A 21,340-nucleotide genomic window follows, 5' to 3' on the forward strand; every position below is an offset into this window, starting at 1 on the left:
CTCCATCTTTTTATGATCACATGGCTTGTACTTGCAAAGGACAACAAGCCCAATAAGCAAAGAAGGCTTCATGCTTTTCTAATTAAATAACTTGTACTGGAAAAGAACAAGCAGCAGAAGCTCACTGAGGTAAAGACAGCTAATAGACCAGAGCACCGCAGTGGATGACTAGTGCTGAACATTAGAAACCTAATCGTGTACTGGTTCAATATACCACCGAAAAATTTTCTCTAAACAATCAAATACATGAGCACTCATTACATTTCAGCATGTGATGATCTCAACCATACAGTCTCAGGACAATGATGAAACAAAACAAATTTAAGTGGCAAACGTCCGGACATGCAGTACTTTGATGATTATCATACATGCGCAAACAAAAATGTTTTTAAACTCGTATATATTACATGACCAGGAAATAATGTACATAGAAAAGCTGTCTGAACTAGAAAAAGTTAGATTTAAAATAGTGATGCATCGTGATCAAAGCACAAATAGGAACAAAAGAAGATCAGTATTTACAGCCTGCTTAAGAGAATAAATAATGAGAACTTACAAAGCCCAATTTCCCCAAGGCTCTACCCGTAAGAATCGAAGTAGGCTGTATAGATCTTCAAGATTGTTCTGCCAGATTAACACTAGTAAGAATACATTCAATCCAAGAAAATTTACATCAAGCCAATATAATAAATGCCAATCTTGGATCAAAGAACAAAATCACAGCGCCAGTGATAACATATGAATGCAACAATGAGCATAAACATGAGATACAATTAGAACAGGACATGGTTTACGGTTTACCAAGCAGCAATAAATTCAGAATAAGAAGGCATTGAGTTATTTATCGGTAATAAAAACCAATATATTTGTAATAACAGCAAGTATTACAATTCACAATGCCTAATTCCAGACATAGAGACTTAATAAAAGAATTTGGAGAAAACTATGTGATAGGAAACAGTTGAAAATTTCAAGTAAATCCTATCAATTTCAGAAAAACAGCGAGAAAACTCTTCCAAACTCCAATGAAAAAAAAAAACAATAGTTTTTATTGCAATAATCAAAGATACATAAGGAAAATACCAAGATATAGTCGATACTCAATTCGATAGGAGCATCTATCTCTATCAAATCTCTAGATACTGCTAGAGCCCAAAAGAACCTAAGAGATCTCAAATTTCAACCAAATTCAAGATGCCCTAACCCTAGGAAAACAAATTATTTAATGCATACAATTCAAAAGTAAATCTCTAAATAGTCCCTACATTCAATTTCCCTCAAACTTTTTCAAAAAACCTTCCAAAACAGCTCTGTTGGCTCCTGCATTTGGATCGATATACAGTAGAGGCGAAAGAACTTGGCCTCTGTTTCGCACAGGCTAGTCCCGTAGGTCCAGTTTAACAATACTCCCCTCCCAAAGTGTCACCCTTGTCCTTAAGGTGGAACGAAGAAAACTGTTGCTAAAGAACTTGATAAATAACACTGGACTGAAAATAGACTGATACTAGGTTGAATGATCTCTACTTCCAATATCTCCCTAATCAATCTTTCAATCTCATCCTTCTGGATTTGGGAATGACGATACGGATGAATACTGAGAGGTGAAACTACTTCCTTCAAGATGATAGCATGCTCGTGTTCTCGTGGAGGCAATCCCTGAGGCAACTGAAAACCCTCACTGAACAGCTAAATCAATGATTGTACTAAAAAGGTATGTCCCCGCCGTCCTCCAATTTGATTCCCTCCAGCCTATGTAGTTCCATTTGATAACCTTCCCCCACCTCCTCTATGCTACTCGCCTTGGTTTTAAGTGATATCATGACTTTGGTGAGCCCTGCATCTCCCTTGATCACTACCCTCTTCTCTTCCACCGTCAGCTCCGTCATCAATGCTCCCCAGTTGACCTTGGTGTCCCCCAAGGTTCACAGCCACTATATCCCTAGGAGTGTCAATATTTAACACGACACAAAAACCCGACTCAAACCTAACCCAGTTTTGAAATGGGTCGAATTCCTAGATTTGACCCGTTTGAAAACATGGGTCGAGTTCGGGTTGACCCGTCGAGTTTTCGGGTCAACCTGAAACCCCGTTTGAAATGAGCTGACTGCGCTGCCCGAGACTGACAGCGTTGCCCATGTATTTCAGCGGCCGCCCGCGGCCGCCCAAGGCTACTTGCGAGCGCCGGAGGCTGCCCGCGCCTACCAACGACTGCCCGCGCCAGTCCGAGCGCTCTCGCACTAGTACATGCGCACTCGCATCCACACCTGCCCGTTGCCGACCGTCGCCGTCCAAGTCAACCCGCCAAAATGATGAGTCGGATCCGGGTCTGAATTTCTGACCCGTTTATATAACCAGGTCGGGTTAGGGTCGACCCGTTTCCTCTCTCTCTCTCTCTCTCTCTCTCTCTCTCTCTCCCTCCCTCCTCCCTCAATTTCCTCATCATCACAGACAATTAGAACATGAAGAGTCTGATCCCTACACTTATGCCATGGAGTATACTTCTCATCACATTTGAAAGATAGTCCCTTTTCTCTCTTCTCCTGCATTCGTCAGTCTTTTGAAGTTTCCCCCGCTTCCTCCTGTTGGATTCTCCCTGAGAGTCTCATTAATGTTGTCTAATACAGGCCGCTTGGGTGCTAGAAGGGTGGTTGTCATCATGTAAGAGCAGCCTAAATTGCTGCCTCTAGCTCCCCTCTCTTGGTACTTCTGATTCTCCACTAATTGTGCCAGCTCCATAGCCTCTCAAGTCAAGAGACCTCATCCTCACTACTGCTTGAATCTCTGATTTGAGCCCCTTCATAAAATTTCTCTCCAAAACAATCTCTGATAGTCGATCCAAACGACTTGTCAGGTACTCAAATTTCTCCCGATAATTTGTCACTGAACCTTCATGCACTGGTGCAAAGAACTGCTCATAGCAATCCCCACCCCTGCTGATTAAAAAAGGTTCCAATAAGCATTCCTTGAACTCCCTCCAACTCTGTATGGGCCTCCTCATATCTCTCCATTGGTACCAAGACAACGCTTTTCCTTCCAAACATAAGCTAGCGGCTGTCAATTTTTGCTCCTATGTCAATCCATTGACAGTGAGATATATCTCCATCTTGTAGATCCACCCATGTGCATCACCCCCTTCAAAAATAGACATCTTCAGCTTCTGCACAGTCGGATCACCCCCGTTTCCCCGGATTCCACCATAATTTTCCCTTTCCCAAGTGTTTGGCCCTCCCCAAGTCTCCTGATCTTCCCTCCTACGTTCATACACAAACCTCTCTTCGCTTGTTCGCCTCTTTTCTTCAAAATCAACACCCTTTCTTCCACATTCCCCTTCTTTTCTTCCCCAAACAACACCCCTTGAATCAGGCAACTCATACAAATGCCTCCCTGCATACCTTCCACCTCTTTCCTCCATAATTTCGACCTCATCGTCCCTCCTATAAAAATCAAAATTCGTAGTTCTTCTCATGGGTCCCTTTGCTTCCGATGCCGCTGTTTCTATTTAATTTTCCAACAACTTCTTCCCCATCGCTTGAAGAACGAAAACATTGTCTTCTACGGAGGAGATTCGATCTTCCACCATGGCTTTGTTTGACTCAACTCCCCTTCAAAGCGTTCCTCCAAAGCATTTATCTTTTTGGCCGCTATAAAAAATTTTGGATACTAATTCAAAATTCAGCAAGAAATCGTCCTCCGATCACAAAAACAGCTGTTGAAATTTCAGAAAACCAGCCCACAATGGTCCCAAAATTTGCTCTGATACTAATTTGATAGGAAACACTTGAAAATTTTAGCCAAATTCAAAATGCCCTAACCCTAGGAAAACAAACTATTTAATGCATACAATTCAAAAGAAAATCTCTAAACAATCCCTACATTCAATTTCCTTCCTAAACTTTCTCAAAAAACCTTCCAAAACAGCTTTGTTGGCTCCTACATTCGGATCAGCATAAACTAGAGGCGGAAGAGCTTCGCCTCTGTTTCGCACGGGCCGGTCTTGTAGGACCGGTTAGACCGGTCCATTGGTCTAACACTATGTTGTTGCTGAATGAGAGGGCTGAAAAAGAGGTGGAAAAAAACTTACATTAATAATACATGTTTGCAAAAAACAAGTGGAAAGATTTGAAGAAAAAAGACATTGGAAAAGGTTATAGGCTATCACATATTGGAAAGAATAGAAATAAGAATCAATGCTATTGGCCTCTCTTTAGAATGGCGTCCACCCTTAATAAGAGATCTTAAAGGGAAAAATATTGAGATGAATAGCTAAATAAGGATAATAAGAATACATCTTATACAGCTGAAGTTGTTCCAGAAGAAAATTTTAAAACCAAAATCAACTTCGTGATGAATGAATGAACTATCAGAATGCATCAATAATTATGAACAAGGATATGTAGGTTGTAATAGAATGGGTGTGAGGAGATTAATTGTGAATATGGAGTAAGAGATAAAAATGGCATGGGAGATGCTTCACTTGATTAAGGAGTATATATCTTGACATGATTACACATAGGGTAAATATCCTGTAGTTCCCTGACATTTGAACCGTGCTTCAAATAGGTCCATGTTTTTGAAAATCCCCCACTTTGGTCCTCCTTGACGCCTCTTGAGATTTCATATGATCCCCAAATTTGGTTTCAAATTCTCACATAAGTTAATTTTTGCCTATGCATTAGATATTCTCATTTAGTTAATGTGAATTTTTTTCTTTAATTTGAATGAAATTATTTGCTTATAACCAAAATACACTCATCCTCAAAATCTTTCTCATGTTCTAGGGTTAGGTCATTCTTTGACGATCCATCCTACATCAGTCACTAGACAATGAAGTTACAAAGAGCCCTCTCAATCTCAAAATTAAATTATTTGGAGTTGAGACCATGGCATTCTTTTAAATTCCTAAAACAAATATTTAACATTAACCAAAATTCTACCTTTCTTTTTAAAGAGGTCCAAATTAGGACAACAAAAATTCAAACCCAATAATACAACAACAAACCTTTATCCAAATACGTGGAGTCGGTTACATAAATCCTTTTTTCTTCATTGTGCTATTCACATTTAAATCTAATAAAAAGTCACTCTTAATACTATCAAAATAGCACAAATCAACTCATAAATTTGTATTCAAAACCATATTATTGGAATAAAGCTGACAATAATGATGATTATTGTTTCACAATGTTCAATTTGAGTTGGATTTGACTGATTTTATCCAAAGTGGAATTCTTTAGTTACACCATTTCCATAATAAAACTAATCTAAATTGCCTTTTTTAAATTAGATTTCAAATTTTGTTAAATTTAAGTATTACATAGACGATTGACTTTACCTCAGAGATAGAATGTAAACTAAGTATATACGTAAAAAGTCCGGAGTAGATACAGTGGCATATAAGATTAGAGAGAATCACTTTAGATGGTTTGATCACATAAATGTTAGCCTTCCGATGATGCAGTTAGGAGAGTAGATGTATTAGATCCTCCTTATGTTAAGAAACATAGAGGTAGATGTAAGTGATTTCCATATCAGAAAGAGCTTATGCATGTAGGGCTTTAGGGACATAAATCCCTCCCAAAACCAAATTTTAGGCTACTCATTGCTACAATTCTCTTTAAAATATTAATTTCTAATAAAATTTGAGTAAAATATAATCATCGAATCAATAAAAAACCAGCACAAAAAGAAAAATAAAATAAAATAATAGAAGAGATCAGCAGTCAGCACAATCACCAACCTTACTCTAACTTATGTCAAATTTATGAATTGCTCTCTCATATCCATTTGAACCATTGGTGTTATAAGTTGGCATTTTTTTATTTATAATTTAGGTATATCATATTGAAAACCACAAAAAATGATGCTTTGCACACTACAAATCTAGGCTCTTCCTAATTTAGGTATATCATATTGAAAACCAAAAAAAATGATGCTTTGCACACTACAAATCTAGACTCTTCCTAAAAACACAATTCAACGTGGATTTTCAAAGAAATTTAATAGATTGATTAATACAATTGGGGAAAGAGTTATCAGCTAACTGCATAAACAAATAATAATAACATCAATTTAGAATGAAGACATGTTTATCCATATCTAATATGTATTTCATACTAATTAGCCAAAATACCATATCAAATATGCAATCCTTTTTTCTTAAACAAAAAATAAAATAGCAAATAGCAAAGCTCTACAAACACACCATGGATACTTCTCAGGCTACTTTTTTTTAATCCAAAAATAAAATATATTGCATCAAAAAGGAGGCTACATTCACGATACATTCATAATTCATTTAGGGTTCAATTGTGATGCCAAAGGAGGGTATCTCGTGACATAAAAGTTTATGTTCCTTAACTTGCCTCTCACATTTTAAAGGTTAATCATTGAGACCACTTCTAGCATCCCCATGCTTCAATACTATCTTCTTAATTTCTCTACACCCTCTCATTTTATTATCAACAAAAAATTGTGTTGATCTATCATCTCTTCATCATTTGTAATAAATTTTTCAATAACACTCACCAACACATTTCATTCTCACATAACACTAAAAAATGTATTGCATGATGAATCCATGCATCACTTAATTCTAAAATGAAACAAGCAACAAAAATGTAAAATTAAAAAAGAGAATCAATTAATGTTACAATTGGTTGTCTAAACACCATCACTAGAAATAGGGATGTCAATTTTTGACACGACCCAAAACACGACCCGGAAAAATCCGGGTTCGGGTCAACCCGAACCCGAATCGGGTCGGGTTCGGGTTGAACAAATCAATCCGTTTTAAAAATCGGGTCGGGTTCAGGTTGACCCAGCAACCTGAAATTGACCCGAAAGTGACACAAAAACTCATATTTGACCCGAAAACCCGAGATCGACCCGATTTTGACCCGATTTTGACTCGATTTTGACCCGAAAATTAGCAATTTTAGATCAAATTCGGGTAATTCGTGTCGGGTCGGGTTGACCCGGACCCGAATCGGGTCCGGTTTGGGTCAGGAAACCTGACCCGTTTTTAAAAACGGGTCGGGTTCGGGTTGACCCGAATAGTGCCGGGTCAGTTTCGAGTTCGACCCGAACCCGACCCGCTGACCCGAATTGACACCCCTAACTAGAAACAAAAGAACAAGCAAATGTCAATCAAATAAAGCTTTGAAAGTATGTTTAATGGATCACTTAATGGTACCATAAGGCATACAAACTCTGATTGGGAAAATTTCATTATTGTCTATCCTTGGGTTTCCTTCTTTTTTTTCATTTGCTTCATAATTCACAAATCATTGAAAGCTAGTTTTATTTTTATTTTCTTGTTTTGATTAAAAATAGGAATTAAGAGGAATAATATAGAAGAGCATATTTCTATTCACAATCACAAATCTGAAAACAATTTACAATTTAAAATGATAAAAATACTCCCTACGACCAATGTAGCATTTATTCATAACTTACAACAATTAAGTTGTGATGCCCGGTCAAGAAATATCTCACACAGAGACAAATGCAAATTAAAGATATTTTGGGGATTTCCCATGAAATTTTGGTTATCCTAAATTTTCATTATAAAAGGGGCACTATTATTATGGTTTGAAATGTGATTAATTAAAAACACATAGTTCATGAGGCCATTGAATTTATCTAGTAAAACTTCATCATTATTATCATAATGAAAATTGCACTGATAGAAATAGAAAAAGTCATTCAATCGGGTGAATATGTACAAAACCTTTTGGTAACTTTTGGTGTTGTTTTGCATTTTATTTTCTTCTGTTTCTTTGTTCTTGGTGATTTAAATTAGGCTGTGAAATAATTTCCAATGATATCTTCCAGAAACAATAGACTAAAAGAAAAGGTGTACATACATATGGCCAACTACCCTTGATTATCAATAAGGATCAAAATAAAAAGGCATCCAATGAAAATTAAAACAATAAAAAGAGATCTTTAAAAAGATGCAGATTAGTAGCAAATAAATAAGATTTTTATATCGTCTAAATTGAACATGGATCCAAAATCATTATTATCTTATAAGCCAATCATTAGAAAAGATTCAATTATTAGCTGTAACTTTGCATAAGATCACACATAGCCTCGTGATTAAGTTAAAAATATATATAAGAACACAAATAATTTAGTTATTGAGAAGTGAGACTAAATGAAATTTTACAGAATTGACAGCAAAAAACAACAAACAAGGACAGAAAAAAGCCATCTTGCTAACAAAAATACCAAGCATCGTCATAATTAGCCTTATGTGAACTACTTGGAGTCGGCTGCAAACAATAAAATGAAGCAATCATCGTAACTTAAACAACAACAACAACAAGCCTTAATCTCACTACGTGGGGTCGGCTACATGAATCCTTTTTTCTCCACTGTGTCCTATTAAGGATCAAATTCTCATTTTTATCTAATGAAGAAAAGTCATTTCTAATATTTTCTAACCAAGTTTTTTTAGGTCTACCTCTACCATTCTTAACATAAGCCAAATCTAATATATCTACTCTCCTAACCGGGTCATCAGAAGGCCTCTATTTTATATGACTAAACAATCTAAAACAACTCTCTCTAATCTTATCTTTCACTAGAGCTACTCCAACCTTTTCACGTATATGCTCATTTCATATCCTGTCTCTAAGAGTAACGTCATACATCCCCCTGAGCATCCTCATCTCTGCAACACTTAACCTAATATGTGCTTCTCTTTTAATGGCCAACATTCTACACCATAAAGCATTACAAGTCTCACCACCATCTTATAGAACTTTCCATTAAGTTTGAGGGGGACATTTCAATTACACAATAAGCCCAATGCATTCCTCCACTTCAATTATCCAATTTGAATTCTACTAATAATATTGATACGAATCAAAAAATTATCTTAATAAGGCACGAATCTCGAGGCAAAATCAAGTTGGAAACTTCCAACATTAAAATTGGGACCATCAAAACACCAATTTCAGCAAACTTATAGTCGAATTGAACGTCTCGGAAATACAAACCCAACGACAACAAATTCGACTCAATCCGAGCCCAAATGGGTCTAAATCAAGGGTCTGAAATGCTATTGGATGGGAACCACAATTTGGATTACCAAACGGTTTCCAAACATAACGTGCTTATAGTCGAATCGAGCGGCTCGACGAGACGAATCCAAAGAGCCTAAGATCGTCGAATTCCGACATCACTAAGACCTTTAAATGTCTGACAAATTGTCTACAATCAAGGGATTCAATATCAGCATTCCATCCAATTACTCCCCATTTTCCCTTGATCTCTCACCTACTTACAGGACATGCCACCCCAGAAATTTATAAATAGACTCCTCCTTTCTCTTGAGAGGGGGCTCCCAGCAAGAGAACAAGAGAGAGATCGGAGATCGCTCTTGCCTCCTCGCTTCTCCTCGACCACCACCAGACTTCCGCCGGACCACCGCTTGATGTCATTGCTCCGCCGAACCAGCACATGAGGCCCTCACCTCCGCCGGACCACCGCCTGACGTTGTTGCTCCTTCGGACCATCGTCTGACTGCGTTGCTCCGCCGGACCACTGTCTATCGTCGTTGCTCCGCCGGACCACCACTTGAGGCCTTCACCTCCGCCGGACCACCGCCTTATGTCATTGTTCTGCCGGACCACCACTTGAGGCCCTCACCTCCGCCGGACCACCGCCTTACGTCGTTGCTTCGCCAGACCACCACTTGAGGCCCTCACCTCCGTCGAACCACCGCCTTACGTCGTTACTCCGCCGGACCCCCACTTGAGGCCCTCACCTCCATCAGACTTCTCCCGGACCACCACTTGAGGGCCGGACTTCTCCCGAACCACCACCTGACGCCCGGACTTCTACCGGACCACTGCCTGAGGCCCGGGCCTCTACCAAACCACGACTTGACGCCCAGACTTCTACCGGACCACTACCTGAGGCCCGGACTTCTGTCGGGCCACCACCTGATGCCCAGAGTTCTACCACAGTATTGCCCTACTACAACAGCCTTTCTGTCCCCGATCTCTGGTCAACTATGGTCTTTATGACCCGGTCTCCTGCCTACTACGGTCTTTCTAACATTTATCCTATCAATCATGATCCTGCCGACCAAACAAACATGTCTATATTAATTATTGTAACTCTCACAATGTAATGCGCTCTATATGATCACATTTGTGGCATCAAGCCAAGGACTTCTCCCAAGGAAGGGCCTCATTTGTAATCAACAGCAAATACTAATGGTTCATTTAAACTGGGCCAGGCCCCGTGATTTTTCCCCCTTTTTCAAGGGTTTCCATGTAAAAACTTTGGTGTCTCTTATAAACGCTACACCCTCTATCTAATCTGCTTGTGTGCTGGATCTTCGTACAATGCTAAGGCGTTAAACTATATATTTCTCTACCGCCGCGAATACTCCGGGACGCAACAAATATTCACATCCATTTTACCATCACTCTGAAGAATAGACCCAAGATATTTAAAACGTGTACCCTTATTAATGACTTGATTGCCCAAAGTCACAATCCCCCCACTAGATCTATTACTACTAAAATTGCACTCCATATTTTGGTTTTAAATCTACTCAAACGAAAACATTTAAACTCTAATGTTGACTTTCATAATTTAAGTATACCTTCAACTCCCTCTCTAGTCTTATATCAGTAAAAAGAATGCACTAGGGTACAACCTCTTGCAAATGTCTAGTGAAAACAATCATGACTAAAGCAAAAAGATATGCGCTTAAGGATGATCCTTGATTAATCCAATTGAAATAGGAAATCTCTTGGTCAAACCACCTTGCGTTTGAACGAAAGTAATAGCTCCTGCATACATAATTTAAAATTGAGTAAAAAAATATAACATACACAAACTATTAGTGTATACCTGAATGGGGGTCCCTGTAAGACACCATCTCCTGTCAGCACTTAGAGCTGTAGCAGCGATAGAAACTTGGCTCTTTGATGATTTTATAGTGTGTGCTTCATCTAGCACAATTCTGAACCATTGAACTGAGTAAAGACCACCATTGTCTTCAGCATTCTACAAGAGAATAAGATTTTTTTTTCAAGTGTTGAATACTTTACATGTTAGAATATTTAAGATAGTACATAAAAGTGTTATGTGCGAGTCACCTCAGCTGAGAACTCTGCAGCCAGAACGCCATAGGTAGTCAGAACAACATCACTCTGTGCAAGAAACTTTGCATCTTTTGGTCTGCTAGGTCCATAATGAACATAAAGAGAAAGGGAACCTTGATGGGCGTGTGTCTCAATCTCAGCCTATTACATCATAGGAATGTACCTCTCAACCCTCAATAAATCCATATGAATATTTTTTAAAGTGTAACACAACTCAGGCTTAAAAAACATGGCATAAGCATAGTCGCAGTGCATCAAGCATACCTTCCACTGGCCTAACAGTGTCATAGGACAGACAATTAGATTACCACCTCGAATCAGTATGGATTTTGATTTCAATTTGTTAAAGCCAGAGATGCTTGCTGGTTTTTTTGAACCACTAGAAAACTTATCAATACTGCTACCGATGTTATTATCATCATTAGAGTCCTGAATTGAAGAACAAGTAGGTGATCCCCCTTTGTCAGAGTGAGCAAGCAAAAGAGCTAAGGTCATTATGGTCTTGCCTAATCCCATCGCATCTGCCAAAATCTTCAAACATTTTTCCAAGTCAACATTTCAACAAATTAGAAAATAAAAGAACAATAATTGTGCAGGGAAGGATGCATACTCCTCCTCTTGCAATTTGCTGAGTACTAGGAAATTCTATAGTAGCATTGCCAGAAAAAGCATTCAAGTAAATAACAAGATCCCTCCTATGGATAAGAAAAGCTCAAGTTAATATAGTGAATTTGTGTTTAAAGAAATTTTTTTAATATCTCATACTCATCAGCAAGGCGATATGCATCCCAACATGGATGTAGGGTTCTCGACCCCTTTTCTAAGCATCTTCCTTTCTCAAGCTGCAGCATCCAATGTAGAGCCTGCTTTTGATAAGAACGCAATTCACACAACAATGTTTCAGGTGGATCCATTTCCTAAAAAGTATAAGAATAAGAAAGTTAGTGAATCTGAAGCATAAGATTAACCTAAACCCAGCTACAGCTTGTTAAACCTTAAGTTTGACAAGTGATGGCATCCTAAAAGGTTAAAAATGACACCAATTGGAAGATGCACCTCTAATTCTGAGCTATCCCCAATTCCCACAATATTATTTACATCAGAATCTGATATGCTCGCTTGATTATTTTCAGTTCTACTTCCATGTGAAAGTAACTTCCTAAATTTTTTAGCAGGTGCAGTTGATGAAGGCTCTATTAGGTCGTCCTGCATACACACAAATAATTGGCAACATCTGCAAAAGAATTGAATTACATAAGTATATGAGTTTAGTGTACCTTGGATTCTATGGGTCGTTTTTTACCATATAAATCATCAGGGCTTAACTCAGCCTGCATTTGCAGTCATCAATAGGTGTCAAAAAAAAAAAAGAATAAAAACAGCTCAATAATTAAAAAATATAGTTTTTTTTTCCGGATAGGAGTATTCACAGACTTTATAGGAATAGAACAAAATTTTCCAATTCAGCACACCCAACCCCTGCCAACACCCATCCAAAATCTATCCCAAAATAAATAAATAAACAAAAAAGTCAACCACTTGGTAAACAAAAGAAATTTTCGCACTTGCAGAATGGAACTGATAGCTTGTCAAGCATGTAGAAGTAACAGCAAGCGCAGTAAGGAGCTCATCTTTGGTACAGGATCAAACAAAATAACGAGAAATTTGAGAGAAAGAGGGCAAGTTCAACAATTTCTGCAATATTTTATCTTATTCTGATTAAGACTTCCTCTATAAATAGAATCACTTATTTCTATCATTTTTTTACAAAAAAATACATTAACTTTGATTTCAAGAGATAGTGAGAAAGAGAGATCAACTTCTAGGAATTTTTTATGGAAATAAGAAAATTGATAAGACTTGTTCCAAGACATAATTTCAATGAAATTTCTAGGCTTTAGGGTTTCAAAGATATAAGAATTCAAAAACAAGGTGCCTCAACAAAAGGCTTATTTTTAGGATGAAAAACAATTTCACATGATTTGTTGCCTCACGAAAAACAAATAAAAACAGTAATATAAAAATAAGATAAAAGAATATAACAGGGATTAATAATAATTGCTACTCTTCTTATTACTGACAATGGAAGAAAACTTCTGAAGATAAGAGGCTTGGAATAGCAAAACAAAAATTAAAATTTTAATGGATATAGAATTGATAAGTATCAATCAATATTGTTTGGTGTGATATTGATAAACATCTTGATATATTATACAAAACACTGAGAATATAGATGAAGATAGACATTTTAAATTAAGAAAATGAAGTTAAAATGAATAAGTATCTCAAAAATGTCACGAAAAGGGGAAATCATGTAGATAAGAGTAAATTTATCAAACTACGCTTGATGAGCTTCAATTAAGGCAATAATGATTTGGCTACTAGAAAAGTTAAAGAACGGAAGAAACAAGTGGATATATGTTAAAACTAAAAAACCTACATTAACAAACTCTTATAACAAATAGAAGATAGAGAAAAATAGAATTGGGTGGTCGAGCACATACAAGATTAGAAAGTGGAACAATAAGATGATTAGATTATCATTAATAATTATTATTATGGAAGGATTTGGATAAAAAAAAGGATAGCAAAAGTAGCATGACTAAAAAGTAAATGCAAAAATGCATAAAATGAAGCTAGCACCCCATGCAACATTTTACAAGAATGGATGGAGAATGGGGATTCATAAAGTAAATACCAAGTAGTTTGGAAAAGATTAACAAAAAAATGAAAATAATCATGATATGCTAAAATATATATATCAAACTCATAGATCCCTTATGGGCCAAAATTTTTATAACAAAATACTCATAAGGTGGCAATTGAAGAAATCAAAGCGGGTGTAATAGCTTTTCTCAAGATAGTAGTGTCTTTATGCTTTTTTATTTTTTTTGGGGCTGAGAACTAGGAGTGAAAATGACGAAGGATGAGCAAACCCAATAAGATGGGAAGCAAAATATAAAATGTATATATATACTCAGTTTGTTTTTTATGCTACAAAAAACATTTTAGAGCTAATTTAGTATTTCATACTTTTAGATTTATGTACCTAGAACCTTTGTACATGTATTTTTCTTTCATCAAATATTTTTTTAATAAGACCTATGCATTTGAAACTTGAGCTTTGGGCCTTTAGACATTATGTTGTTGGTCATTATCATATAAGTTGCAGTGATAATCATTTAATTGCATTCAGTCATATATAAGCCTGAGCTAATCTAGCTATCTTCCTTAACCTTATTTTCACCATACTCGACCTCCGCATTATCATTTAACCTCCATCTCATCATTTGATCACCACATCATTTGAGCTCTCTCTCTCTCTCTCTCTCAATAAATTAAAAAGACTGACTTTCGAAACACCTTTCAATGATTGTACTTCATTGGAAAATATATGAATAACTTGGAAACCTATAAACCCTTCGACCTTCACGAAGATGTTGCAAAACTCAAAAGACCATCAATCCTACTTCCTTACATATGTCCGACCACTCTCTTCTCATCAACACCTTGGCCTAGCTCTTATACAAGTCTATACATATTGGTCTCCTTTTCTTGTAAAGATAAGGCATTGTTGAATGAAATTTCATAAAAAACAAGTCCATAAAATGTGCTTGAGACTATGCATTGTTAAATGTGAAGTAGTCTGCTCTTCTTAGTGCGCTTTTCACCCTAAGAGGACTTCTTGAGTGTGACTCACAGCCCTTGAAAAAAAGCCTGTAAGTAAGAAGATTGTCAAGATGAATGATAGTTGGTGGAGGTTAAATTTAGTTATCCCTCGCTGCACCTATTTAAGCCTTAGCTCCCCTACGAGTTTGATCATTGCCCAAACTTATTATTTCAATGTCCATTAAGTTTAATAAATCTTATCAGGTTAATGCTACTCCCATTAAGTATCTCAAATTCAACCTTGTTGTTGTCAAGACTCGCACTAGTAAACAAGTGACTTAATTAAACCATCAGTGAATTTCACAAATTTTAATTCACTTCCATGCTCCTATATAATGTGCACATTCATCCTACATCAATTTGCAATTTTCCTACATCAAAACAAGTATATATAAATATAAAGAAAATGATCCAAATGGTCTCTCAACTCTTTGTTAGGGACTAAAATGATCCACAACTCTTTTGAGGGACTAATTTGAACCGTTAAGTCCTTCAAAAGAGACTTTTTTTGTCCTAAAATCAAATTTTGAGATTAGTAGTGTTAAATCAAAGGATATTTTGGACATTTTTAATTAAATTATTTATTAAATATAATTTTCAAGTAATAGTATTTTAAAAAAAACTATTAAACATTATTTAATAAAAGATTTTATTAATTATTCTAATCTATAATTATCCTAAATTAAAACTATAATTATTAATAATTTTTAAAATTATTATTATTATTATAACTACATCTCCCCCTCTCACTCACTATTTCAAACAACAGAGATCGATTGGGCATGCATTCCGTTGGTAAAGAAAGGCAGGACCTAGGCATGGTTTGTCTATGCGTGGAGGTCGAATGTAGAGGAGGCAGATGGCAGTTCGTTCGCACGGAGGCTTGCGGGAGTCTGGGCCGGGAGTTGCCGCAATGGGGCGGCTGCCTGGAGGCGGGCTAGTAGGGAGGTTGGGTGCAGGTATCTGGGTTGGGACGATGTTTCCAATGGGAGTCGAAGTCGCGATAGCACAAGGAGATCGATTGCCGAGGTGCATTTGGTCCTTCGAGAGTTTGAATGTATGTGTCCTTTCGATGTCAGGCTTGCTTGATGCCAAGCTGTCAAGCTATAAGTCCATCTTTTCCATCATTTCATATCACTTCCTCCCTTTTGTGCCTCTTTTGCCACATTGAGGGGGCATTTAGGGTTTTTGTTACTCTTTTGATGTCTTCTCTACCGCATTGAGAAGATATTTGAGCTTTCTTGGTTGACCCGACCAATTTGTTAGTCCCATTTTAACATCTTATCTACCACATTAGGGAGATATTTGGGCTTGTTCAATCACACATATTGAGATATAAGTCTCATTCCTGATGTCTCCTCTATCTACCACATTGAATACGCATTCAAAATTCTACTCCTTAGACATCTCTACCACATTGAAAAGAGGTATGTATCCATCTCATTTCCTCTACCACATTAAGGAAGTATTCAGATTTTTTGGGCATTCTCAATCGCACATGGTTGAGTTATAAGCCTAATCTTGGGTATTTTCCTTGCCACATGGAAACTAAACCTTCTTTCCTACCTGCTAACCCTAGAACCTAGGTAGCCTTGGCAGGTACCACCGCACAGTACTATAAGTCGAATCTGGGTTACTCTCTCATATGCCAATGGAGTGTAATTCCTGTCTATCAACCTAGGAATAGGTTTACACCCTTAGTTTAGGAGGTGCCCTTAGTTGCTAACAAGAATCCTCTCGTCGTCACTTAACTAAGTAGACAAAGGACGCTGACGAACCCAAAATGATGGAATCATGAGACATTGACCAGGGGCGTTATACCCACCTGGTAGGTTTGTTCTCGCTTCCTAAATTTCCTGAAAAAAAAACTATCCTAAGCACAATTCCAAAAAATTGCTTTTTCAAGATTTTTTTGACTAAACAAATTCTCACAAAATATCATACCAAACACTTCAAAACTGCTTTTGTTGTCTACTGGAAAAGAAACAAGCAGCATAAAGCTATACCAAATAGAGCATAAGAGAGATGATAGCAGTAGTAAGTAGACAAAACTAAGATACATAAATTGCAACAAACAATAGTCAACCATCGTGAACTTTTAAGTAAAACTCCACCTTCTTAAATGGAGTTATCCCCAGCAATTTGAACAAGGTGGGGAGTGGATGAATTGTAGATTCATCAGTAGAACAATTGGTGACCTTAAGTGATGTTTGATGACTCTTGCGGAACATTGAACTCTTCAAATACACACTGCAACGTATATCAATAAAAAATACATAAGTATAACTAGCTTGCTGAAGAAGTAAAACTGTATCTTTAGCTGTATAAGATATCAAATAACTTCCTTTAAGTATTACCTTAGGCATACCTGACTGACAAGAGAATTGTGTCCATGATGCCAAGAACATCGGGAGCAAATTTACAGAACCCCACCACCTTAATCTTCTTTTCTTTTATGAGAGGTGAAAGGCAACGTGCCCACTCGTTTGGTATTCGACCAATCTTCAATGCAGAACAACAACCAATTTCAAGTGAGATTACAGTGGTGATCAGCCATCTCTAATAAATATATGAAAACAATAATTATGACAAATATTCCTCGAGAAAATAACCACACCAACCTCACCATGTTCTTCGGACGAAAATCGTACAATCTCCGAACAAGATGCCACTGCACGTCCTCGGCCAGAAAATTTTGTGCACATTTTTGAACTTATAGTCGATGGGAAAGAGAATGTCACTGGATCACCCGCCCTAAGCCTTCTCCCCTTGCTAGTAGAGAGGCCAGCAAGCTCCGAACTTCCCAGAAGCCACCATTCATCGTTGCCTGGAGCATATGTACTTGAAGGAGCTTCATACTGTGCAATGGATCTATTTATAGGAGGATCTAGCTCTACAGGAAAATTAGAACATAAGTTTTGCTTCTCTGCAGACTCTTCGCTGGGAGAGACAGCTTCACGACTGGCAACTGCTGGAGATTTCTTGACGGAACTCCCCTTCTCCTCGACAAGCCGAAGATGTGGGGTATCCAATATGATGTTGATTGCGGCCGAGGGATCGTTGTTAGCCATATGAAGAGCACGGATTATGTCCATTTCGGTAAAATTCTCGCCCAACACGGATTGAACGAGGATTACTTGCTCGTACGATGCCTTACTTCCCATAAGTGGAACAAAAAAATGGAGAGGAAGAGTTCGCAAGAAACCCTAACCTAAGCTGCGGAAGCGAATGGAGCGCAGCGAGTTGAGTAGAAGAATCCAGGCTCCGCACACCACTCCACAGGGAGCATGGAAGTCGGCTCTCGGGGGTGAAGGAGGTGGAGGAACAAACAATGCCGGTTGCCGCGAAAAGGCGACAGGCCTGGCGCGCTTTTTTTTCTGTGGAAACACCGCCCTTCCTTCCCGCCTACAAGAACTAGCAAAATAATGCCGCGCATTGAGAACTCGCGCGAGATAATTGATAAAATATTCATATTTTTTACGTTTTATACAAAATTATTCATTAAGTATTAGTGCCTTTTTTATTAATTAAATTATAAAAAGCCTCATTTTAGCATCATTTGTCTCTAATAATAAGTATATAAATACCCACCATTGTTTGATTTGGTTAGTGAGCGAATACGGTTGGGAACTCCTAACTCGTACTCGATTCCGCTCGAACGACAGCGTGAGGCTTAATCAAGTTCGAGCCAGGAGATTGTTGTGGTGGTTGTCTCTTCTAGGTCAGCCGATGATAAGTTACGCCGCCAAGCGCATTTTTGAGGTGACAACGGTGGATAGCGTTCCAAAAAAAAAAAACATATAAGTATTTATCATAGATTGAATGATACATAATGCAAGCAGATGCGAAGTTAACGCAAAGTTATTGATTGTCATGCCTTCATTGACCAACTGTGAACTTGACAAATTGAAACCAAAGGAGAGGCTGAGAAAAATAAAGTGGGTGCGACAACGCGTTTATAACGGCAAATTATTGGGTCAGGTGATCGAATGCAGAGATAGGTCCGGATATTAATAAAATATTATTTTAAAATTAGCGCAAGTAAAGCGCAACTAAAGCGCAAGTCAAAAAGCTCAACCAAAGCGCAAGGTGACCCGGCAAATTTTTATTGTATGTCCGAACTTATTTTCCGCCTCCGGTCACCTGACCCAATAATTTGCCGTTTATAAGAGATAGTGCTAAGAAGCTTAATGCCCTCAATGCCTTCTAATTGTCATAGTCAATCTTTGAGATTTGGATTCGTTGGCTATTAATAGCCTAACAAAGAGAAGAATAATTCAATTTGTTACAATGTGATTCGATTTAGACCATGCAATGCTTGATGCACTTGATATGGTCGATATTTTACTTATTATAAGAGATGTTACTCGAAAGAGCCCATGAGGAAATCTTTTTTATTGTGTATAGAAAATTGATTTTAATTAAGTAATAAGAAGACTAAGGTTTTGTTTTGGACCTATTATTTGTTGCTTATTGAAGCAGTTTTTTAGTAAAAAATTTTAATTTTCATACTAAAAGCCTGTTTCAAAAAGCAATAAAAAAATAGTACCAAACAAAACATAAAAGAAAATAAAGGAAGTGAATGATGCTTCTTCTTTTAGCTCATCTAAAGCTCCAAGAATTTTGTTGAGTGGAGAATGCAAACTCTATCATTGGTCCTTCATGTTTTCAACATTCAATTTTAATGCAAACTTTTTAAAGTCATTAGCATTCCATCACTTTGGGAGATTTCTCTCTCAGGCGTTTTTGGTTTGTAATTTCCTAAGCTAAGTTTGTGGTCGATGATACAAAGCTTTATTTGAGGCGGTTTTTTACAACTTTTTAAAACAGTATTTTAGTACAAAAGTTTTAATTTGTGTATTATAAAGCTACTTTAAGAAGTAATAAAAAAACCGCCTCAAACGAAACCTATATTATAAGCAACATTTAACGAACAAAATTTATTTTATCTTCTAGCAAATCTAAGTGATATATATGCAGTTTTTATTTGCTTTGGATCACTATTTCTTCCTCTCACTAGACTTTTGCCTGGACACCACCGCCTCCCCACTGACTACGGCCTTTCCGACCTCCATCGCGCACTGATTATGGCCCTTTCGACCACTGTCGCTCGTCGACTATGGTCCTTTAGACCACCATTGCTTGCCAACTATAATCATTCCGACCACTGTTACTTGGCTACGGTCTTTACGACATTCGTCGCCCATCAACTATGGTCCTTCCGACCAACATTGCTCGACTATAATATTTCCGACCTTCGTCGCGTTGACTACAAACCTTTTGACCACCGTCGTCTCATTATGGTCTTTCTGCCCTCTATCGTTTGCTGACCACGGTCCTTCCAACCACCGTCACCTGACTACGGTCTTTCCAACCTCCGTCGCCCGACTACGATCCTTCCGACCATCGTCGCCTTACTACGATCTTTCCAACCTACGTCGCCCCTACTAATATCCTTTTGACCACTGTCGCACAACTATGATCCTTCCCCCATATATGGCTCACTGACTATGGTTCTGCCGACCAAACAAACATGTAAACACTTTTTCTTCCCACTCCCACCATGTAATGCACTCAATTTGATGTATATTTTCTACATCGAGCCAATGCCTTCCTCCCAAGAAAGGACTTCATTTGTAATCAACTGCAACAGTAATTGATTCATTTAAATTGGGCAAGACGTGTGGTTTTCTCCCTTTTTAAGGGTTTCCACATAAAAACTTTGATGTCTCTTATGAATGCTGCACCCTTATCTTTCATATGTTTGTGTGTTTGACTTTAGTACAAAACTAGGATGCTAAAATTTATATTTCTCTACCACTACGAATATTCCAGGACCCAACAGGAGCTAATGTTTATAGCCAAAAGGCAATATGTTATATTTGTGCCAACATCATTATCACATACATGCCATGTTGCCCTTTTTTTTTTTTTTGGAAGTTGTATGCATCATAGATGCAAATCCATAATGATGATCATGCTTAGTGTTTGCATGTAATTATGATTATATTTGACGTGGCTTAAATTTCATACACATGAATTATCAAATTTATGAATGGGCACTTTGCATCATGATACATAAGAGAGATGATTTTTGTGTGTTCGCATATTTAATATTGGAGCATAAGCATTCCTTAAATAGTTGTGCGCATGAACATGCTGTGAAGTAACTGAGATGTATGGTTCATACGTTAGTAAAATTTGGATTGCTTGGTCATGAATCTCAATGCAATACATACTGTAAAAACTTATGGAATCAAATTCAGAATTATTCAAACTAATTTCAAGAAATTTATTGTTGAATATTATGAATTGGAAGGATGGACCTAAGAACACCAAAAAAGTTTCTATCCAAATCCAAATGAGCCCAAATTAAACACGTGAAAGTACGATTAAAAATTTTGGGATATTAATTAAAGGATTAAACAATTTCCAATTCTTGCACGCCTATAGTCATCACGAGACTCATCCAACAAGCTCGATATTAATTGATTATGAGAGATCTTAAATCATTTAAATGTTCAAAGAACATTCTATGATCA

At 37.4% G+C, this 21,340-nt stretch overlaps 1 protein-coding gene across 2 annotated transcripts; it reads right to left on the bottom strand.

Moving 5' to 3' along the window:
• Positions 1–556: 556 nt before the first annotated feature.
• On the bottom strand, positions 557–18,237 carry LOC110096406 (DNA repair protein RAD5A; the record flags this gene model as incomplete). Of its 2 annotated transcripts, none has more annotated exon segments than XM_020822352.2 (11): positions 557–624; positions 10,876–11,031; positions 11,124–11,270; positions 11,394–11,660; positions 11,740–11,824; positions 11,895–12,046; positions 12,186–12,335; positions 12,407–12,460; positions 16,913–17,048; positions 17,167–17,300; positions 17,420–18,237. In XM_020822352.2, coding segments are annotated over 11 exon segments (1,892 nt in total), but the record flags the coding sequence as incomplete, so codon positions are not given.
• Between the last annotated feature and the right edge of the window lie 3,103 nt (positions 18,238–21,340).

This window comes from Dendrobium catenatum, unplaced genomic scaffold (assembly GCF_001605985.2).
Source record: "Dendrobium catenatum unplaced genomic scaffold, ASM160598v2 fragScaff_scaffold_621, whole genome shotgun sequence".
NCBI classification, from domain to species: domain Eukaryota; kingdom Viridiplantae; phylum Streptophyta; class Magnoliopsida; order Asparagales; family Orchidaceae; genus Dendrobium; species Dendrobium catenatum.